General features: G+C 47.6%; 1 protein-coding gene across 1 annotated transcript in view; it reads left to right on the top strand.

The window, feature by feature from the left end:
• Positions 1 to 3955: 3955 nt before the first annotated feature.
• TARBP1 (tRNA guanosine 2 -O-methyltransferase TARBP1) overlaps positions 3956 to 7237 on the top strand; it is a 29425-nt gene continuing 26143 nt past the window's right edge. The window contains exons 1-3 of the mRNA XM_072332170.1: positions 3956 to 4792; positions 5815 to 5912; positions 6787 to 6856. Of these exons, the coding sequence (XP_072188271.1) occupies positions 3964 to 4792; positions 5815 to 5912; positions 6787 to 6856 (997 nt within the window). The 5' untranslated portion in view covers positions 3956 to 3963. The remainder of the gene's footprint in view (positions 4793 to 5814; positions 5913 to 6786; positions 6857 to 7237) is intronic.

Here is a 7237-nt window from a genome sequence, read left to right as displayed (position 1 = left end):
ATTAAAGACAACAGCGTTAGGAGGTGTTTTCCAAACACCAGTGCTTCTTGCCTAAAGCTTTCAAAGCTGCTGTTCTCAGCTAAATTGATGAGTTGCCTTGTCTTTATTTTTAGTATAGGAAACTCAGAATAAACTTGGAAGAACTTCTCAGAAGTCTAATGGACAGCTCGAAATGTTAAAAGTACATCTTGACACAGCTAACTTCTGCTTTTTCCTTGTGAAGTTAGTTAAGCCAGTGTAATCTAAAGTGCTATGGAAGATGAGGAAGAATATTTTAAAGCCATTTTCCCTTGCTTTACAGTGATGTAAAAGACTGCCAGAGGTGGAAGGCAGCAGTAACCTGGGTCTTTCAATACCAAACTTCCCACTGAGGAAATAATTTTGCTTTCAATCAGTGCCTGACCAATTTCTCCACTGATCTGAAAATCAAAGATAACTGTGTACGTGGAAAGCTATCTCTATGCTTCTAGTGAGCTTCTGGTGAGCTTCTAACAGCTCACCAGTGAAAAGCTATTCACCTATGCTACATTTTCTTAAGCCAAGGCACCAGGAAACACTTCATATTCATCATCTGGAAAACAGACTAAGTTCCAAACCTTCACATTTGCAAATAAGGATACCTAAAAGTTGTAAGCAAGGTGAAAGTTCCCTCCCCGCGCCTTCTCTTTTTTCTTTCTTTCCGTCCTCTCCAAAATAAAATGGCATTTTGCTCTGTTCTCACTGAAATAAGCAAGAACTGGATTGGACCCTGACACTTGGTTATATCTGGGATTTTTTTAATCTGCTTTCCTGCCGTAAGGCTCTATTCCCAGTAATGTCACCAGGCATTTAAAAAGACTAACAGCTCCTGTGGTTGCAGCTAGTAGATATTCATATAGGAGTCACATGCTTTTCAAGCTGAAGGCTGAAGAAGCTTGGGCTGTGAACATTTAAACAGCCCTTTTACTTCCCTATTGAGCCAACAGTAAAATCCATTTTAGCTTTTCCATCTGGCTCTGAGTCCTGCCAAAGGGGAAAGGTTAAAAATGAATGGTGTAGCCTATGGCTGAATGGAAAGTCCTAATTTTTTTTGAAAACAAGAAAACAAGCAGGGCCAACAAATGGGAAAGCAGGCTGTGACTGGGAAGCTTTCTAATTCCAGTCTGCACAGCAAATGATCTTCAGCTACATGAAGCAGATAAAAAATGACTACAGATTTCAGCAGTGCCCTGTCGAGTAGGTTAGCAAAATAAAGACAGATGGCAAAGGATTAAATCTAATTCTTTCTCCTAATTCATCTTTTCCAGACCATTCCATTGCACTCAAGTATAACCAGAGATTTACCAGCTTAACTTCCCCTCTATGGCTCATAGTGACAATCCACATAGTACACGTTTGTGAAAATCAGAGTTCAGGGTGTCTTGAAGGCAATGTGGAAGGTGTGATCCAGAATAGCATTTGTGTCGCTTCTCTGCCTGCTTTAATTTCTTTTACATCCTCCTCTGTTCTAATACCTCTTGAAAACTGCAGGTCTGCTCTCTCCTTTAGCTGGCTCTTTTGATTTTCTTTGCATTTAGCAGTCTTTAAGTCTCTTAATTTCACCAATTAAACACACAGGAAATGGCAGTTACTGTTGTTTTGATACCTTTCCCAATCCTTTTCTTTTTCTCTGCAGTCGCATGCTTTCCATCAGGAAAAAAAAGAGGAAAAAAAAGTGGAAGGCACATGTCAGTGACAACAGCACCATCTTCTGTCTGCACAGGTTATACAGTCTTCTCTCACGCTTCCCTGAGTCCTCCAGTGGTTGGGATGGTTGAGACTCCTGGATTTGCAGCTGAATGTGGAGCTCTTTCTGAGCTTGAGTGTCTGAACAAGTCAGACTGTATGTGGGGAAGCGTGGGTGTATGAAAGGCTACAAAAGCTTCGGCTCTCATACCACTTATCCCTGGAGCAACATTTGAATCTGCCTTTTATTATCCCCCTTGCAAAAACTCAGTTGCAAAACTGACACTACAATTTTGTTCCCCGTGTCTTGATATATTGCCAGTTGATGATTTTCATTATTATTATTTTTGCTTCTTGCAATTAGTGGTATCCTTCTTCTCGACACATGTGACTGCTCTGACTGCCCTCAGGGGAGCAGGAGGCAGTCATTTTTGCTTTAGGAAATTTGCAACCCAAATGGATGAGAAGATAAGCACAGTCAGGGGACCACCTTATTAGTTCACATAGATAGCCTAGGATTTGTGTCAGTGTTAAAACAAAGCCATGTTTGTGGAATGAGAGAGGAAAACAAGGTGGTGTTCAGCATGAATAGAAACATGAAGCATGAAGGTACTTGCTTGAAAGTCCAGTGCATGGACAATTAGGACTGGTAGCTCTGGGTAGGTCAGTGTGAAAGACAATATCTTAGCACTTGATAAGAGGATGGGAAAGTATAAAGTCAAAGATTATTTTGGGTATTTGTGGACTTACAAAACAAGGGATAACTAGAAGAAGGGGATGCTGGTTTAGCACACTATGCTGGATTTCCCTTAGCTGGAAACTTTAGTGAAAGTAAATCTTGCTGACTGCGGGAAACTTGGTCAGTGAAGGTCCGAAATGGAAATGGATCAGACAAACTCCATATTCACCGTAAGTGGGAAGTAAGCTCAGAAATGAAAGAGAGGAGGGAGAGAAGGCGATAGCTGAGGAGACAAGCTGAATCTCACTTTAGAGGAGGAACGATTACAGTACACTTGCATCACAACCCAAAAGAGCTAGAAGAAAGGTTTAGAAGCAGTGTAGAGGAGGAAATGAAGCAGGATAGAGAGGATTAGGAAATAAAAGCACAGCCAACTTACAGAAATGATCTGACCACCTTACTTGGCTAGATGTTATTTATTTTCTCTTCCAGGTGGAACACTTCTGCCTCTATCCCTCTTAGCCAGTGGTTCAAGGACTAAAGAACAAACTGATCTATATGAGGTGGCTTTCTTCTTTGCCGCTCTCATCCCTCTTTTTCCTATCCCTTAGCAGACAGCAGAAGTTTCTAATGTGATGGTACTTTCTAGTGGATTTCTAGCGCTTCCACTTCTACCCATCTTGTTCAGCTACATCTAAACTTAGAAGACATGTACATGGCACCCACTTGTGAGGAGCTCCAGGCATGGCACCCACCCAGCAGGAAGCCGTGTCCTCTCCATCCCCTGCAGCCTCTCTGTGCACAGAAACCAACGTGGCTGTCCAGACACAGATCCCAGCTCTGGGAACATGCAGCCGCTCATGTGTAGGGTTACAGAGTGTGCTTGAACCCTGGAACTTGGTGGACAAGCAAATGATGATGTGGATGAAGGTCTGTCTAGGTTGCAGGGGTCACTTAGGGGCTTGACAACGGGCAGTAATGCAGTTCAAACGTAAATGCTGTGTTTCAGCTGATAAGGTTTTGCACCCATTGTGATAAAAATAAAGGCAAGGTGGAATCCAGACAATAACAGAGAACAACAAAGCACCTGATGTGTTGCTGTTTTGATTAGTACCCATCGTACGCACCTTTAAAGCTTAATTTAGCTAGGTACTGCGTGTGCCTGGGACTTCTGGGGACTTATTCAGGCCTGTTACAAGAAGTGCCAACAATACATCTTGACTGCATGCTTTAGGTAACAAATGCAGGAGTTACTAAAGACATCAGAGTGACTGGACAAGCAAACGAAACATGCTACAGCATGGAAGAGTTTTCAGCTGCTAGCATTCTGTTACTTCATACATCCTGCCATTCCTCTTCTGCAAAGTGTTTCTGTGTGAGTGAAACAAGTGTTTTACTTTACGTTTCACTGTATCACTTTGTTTCCTTGATCTGTTCCTGGAGTAGGTAGCAAGCCGCCCCCACTCCGACTCGCGCATCCCGCCCCTCCCCTCGCTCCTTAACTGGGCGCGGCCATCGGGAGGCGCACGCCGCCCGCCGGGCTCCGCTCGCGCCTGCGCAGAGAGGCTCCCCCGCCCGTGATGGAGGTGGTGCTGGCCGACGCGCTGCTCGCCCGCGGTGGGGATCCCGGCGAGCTGCTGCGGGCCGTGTGCGCGCCGCTGTCCGCCGATCGCGCGGAGGCGCTGCGCCTCCTGCTCCAGCGCCTGGCCGCCAGCGGGCCGCGGGGCGAGGCGGAAAGCGAGGCGCTGCGGCGGGCCGCCTGGGAGGTAGCGCTGGAGCGGTGCCGGCCGCTGCTGCGCCTCGGAGAGGGGGCGGCGGGCGGCGCGGAGCGGCTGCGGCTGGGCCGGGCGGCGCGGGGCGCGCTGCGGCACTGCGTGCAGCTCTGCGGGGCGCCGCTGGCAGCCCGCCTGGCCCGCGACGCGCTGTCCGAGCTGGCGGGCGGCGGGCCGGGCGCGGAGGCGGCGGTGGAAGCGCTGGCGGCGGCGGCGCCGCTGCTGGAGGAGCCGGAGCTAGCGGGGCGCTGCGCGGCGGTGGCGCTGGCGCTGGTGCGGGAGGAGGGCGAAGGCGAGGCGGCGGCCGCGCTGGTGGCCGGGCGGCTGCTGCCGGCGTTGGGCGGCAACGGGCTGGCGCTGGGACGCGTGTGGGACGGGCTGCTGGGCGACGGGCCGGCGCCGCGGGCCGGGCGGGCGCTGCTGGCGCTGAGCGCGCTGTCCGACGCGCTGATGCCGCGGGGCCCGGGGGCGGTGTCGGACGCGCGGCTGTGTCCTCGCTTCTGGCGGCTGGTGCAGGAAGGGCTGACCGAGCGGGACGGGCTGTGCCGGAAGAGGGCCCGCTACCTGCTGAAGCGCGCCGTGGATCTCAGCGGCGGTCAGGCCGCCTGCCTGCGCTGCCCCCCGGACGGCCGAGACGGTACGGCCCCGTGCCGCCCGCGATCAGCGTCTGTGCGACCCGGCCCTATAGGGCCTTCGTCCCTCTTCTTCGTTCCTGCCTCTCCTTGGGAAACAGGTGGTGGTGGGCGGCTGGGAAGGGCCGGGCCTTAAGGTTGTGTCTGTATGGAAGAGTAGGACGTTCTCCTGAGCCCCTGTTAGCGAGCTAACACAGCTTCAGAAGGGTCGTAGTGGCTTAATTGGGTGCTTTAGGCTTGCACCAACTTTAAACGTTGTCACAGGGTGGTTGGGCTGGATCGGATGAGTCCCAGACCTTGATTTGTGTTGATCTGATGGGAGGTTGGACTCATAAAATAGTCTGAGTTGCAAAGGACCTTCTCAGACCACCTAGTCCAACTGTCCTGCAATGAACGCCTCCAGCTAGGTTAGGGTGCTAGGAGCTCCCTCCAGCCTGACCTTGGATGTCTCCAGGGGTGGGACATCCACCACCCTGCTGGACAGCCTCCATCAGTGCCTCACCACCCTCACTGTAAAAAACCTTTGTATCCAGCCCAGATCTCACCTCTTCTAGTTTGAAACCATTTCCCCCTGTCCTGTCCAAACACACCTTGCTGAAGAGTCTGTCCCTTTCTTATAGCCCCCTTTAGATACTGAAGAACCACTCTCAGGTCCCCCTGGAGCCTTCTTCAGGCTGAGCAGCCCCAATTCTCTCATTCCCCCCTTATGGGGAGGGTGTTCCATCCCTTGGATTGTTTTTATAACCCTCTTCTAATACATCTCAGGATGCTGTGGCATACTATGTCTTGCTTGTTAGCCTGCGAGGCCACTTGGATATGTTCTACCAGTCATGTGAGGATTGAATTAATACCAAAGGCTTGTGGGCTTCTAGAGTTTGTTGTGGTGGCCTTGCTCATTCAAAACTTAGTTCTGTAGATGTTGGGGTGAAGAAAGGCTCTCTTTCTATCTTAGGATATTGTGTTTAATCTTTTGCAGGATGGGTTCCAAAGGAAACGTGCCTGAATACGTGTTTTTTGTTGCTTTTAGAATCAAGTCTGTTTTGGTGGTCTGCTGAGGAGAATGACAAACTCCTGCAGTTCTGGGAAACTTACATTTTGATCATGGAAACTTTGGAAGGAAACCAGGTGAGGGTGCCTCAGAACCTGTGCTTAACCACAGTTTGTATGTGACGTGTTACTTTTGACACAAGCAATATAGTTTTGTTGTTGATTTATTTATTTATTCGGTTATTGAAAATATTTGATGGAAGGTATCTAAACTTGAACGGAGCTCTTTTTACTTTCAGTATCTGAAATACAGCAAGTGTGATTCATTTAGAGTAAAATTCTGAATTTATTCCATCTTTGAAAGAATTCTGATTAAAGCTGTGGACTGAACTAAGTAAGGGAAGTCTGGGCTGTAACTTGTTTCAGGACCATGGCTAACCTGCTCCATAGTGCAATTCAGGCTGCTGCACTCGATAGCTTCTTTTCAGTAGAGGGCACTGCATCTCCGTAGTAAAGTGCTTTGTGAACTTGGACAGAAATAATTCTGCTCTTGATTCGGGGTCCAGTGTACTGAATAGAAAGAGTGCTACCGGGGCCTCTGCAGTTGTGTGATATTATGGCAGTGGTCAGTTGTGACCATCTCTTTGTAGCTTACTTATATGTTATTTATTATTTTCTGTATCTGAGTGAAATGGTATTTATCAAAATGTTTATCTTTAGAGTTTTGTGCTCTTGTATTTGAAACTTTTTCATTACGATTTGATGAATGGAATAGTTGTTTAGTGGGAAGTCTTGTTTTGATGATACAGTAGTGGGGATGTAAGTTCCTCTTAAGTGGCAGGCTGCACTGTAGTGCTATGTACCAGTCCTGGAATCAGTTGCACAGACACTGTTTATATTATCAGTTGCTGTGTTAATGTATTGATAGTAAATTCCAGCCCAGGACTAAGTGCTGATTCTTAGGCTTGATTATTAAACAAACTACTTATGTTGCATCTGATTTACATTTCAGATCCATGTCATAAAACCAGTTTTACCTAAACTAAACAGTTTATATGAGCTTGCTATATCAGGAAAAGAAGGTAAGACATCGTTTTCTGACACATCTCCTAAATGTTAGGGAATTAAGTCTCAGTTTTTTCTTTGGCATTGTTATAGCAGCTCTTTATTAAGTTTTACAGGCAGTGCCTTTCTGCTCTGTGATGCAACAACAAGAAATCCTACCATATGACAGAGTTGCATATTAACTTCTCGTGCTACTAAACCTAATTAAAAGGTCCTTTCCTGCTGTGTTCTGTTTTACTTGAGCTAGTGTGAAAACAATGCAAAGTCAGGAATTCTTAGGGCAGATCTTACATGTCACCTGTACAACTCTGTAGGAAGAGGAAGGGGAAAAGAAAACGTCAGTGGAAGAGGAAAGAGAATGAATAAAAGGAGCACTAAGACAGCATGGTGGATGAAAT

Source organism: Excalfactoria chinensis, chromosome 3 (genome assembly GCF_039878825.1).
Source record: "Excalfactoria chinensis isolate bCotChi1 chromosome 3, bCotChi1.hap2, whole genome shotgun sequence".
NCBI lineage: Eukaryota > Metazoa > Chordata > Aves > Galliformes > Phasianidae > Excalfactoria > Excalfactoria chinensis.
This window is presented reverse-complemented; position numbering and strand designations above follow the sequence as displayed.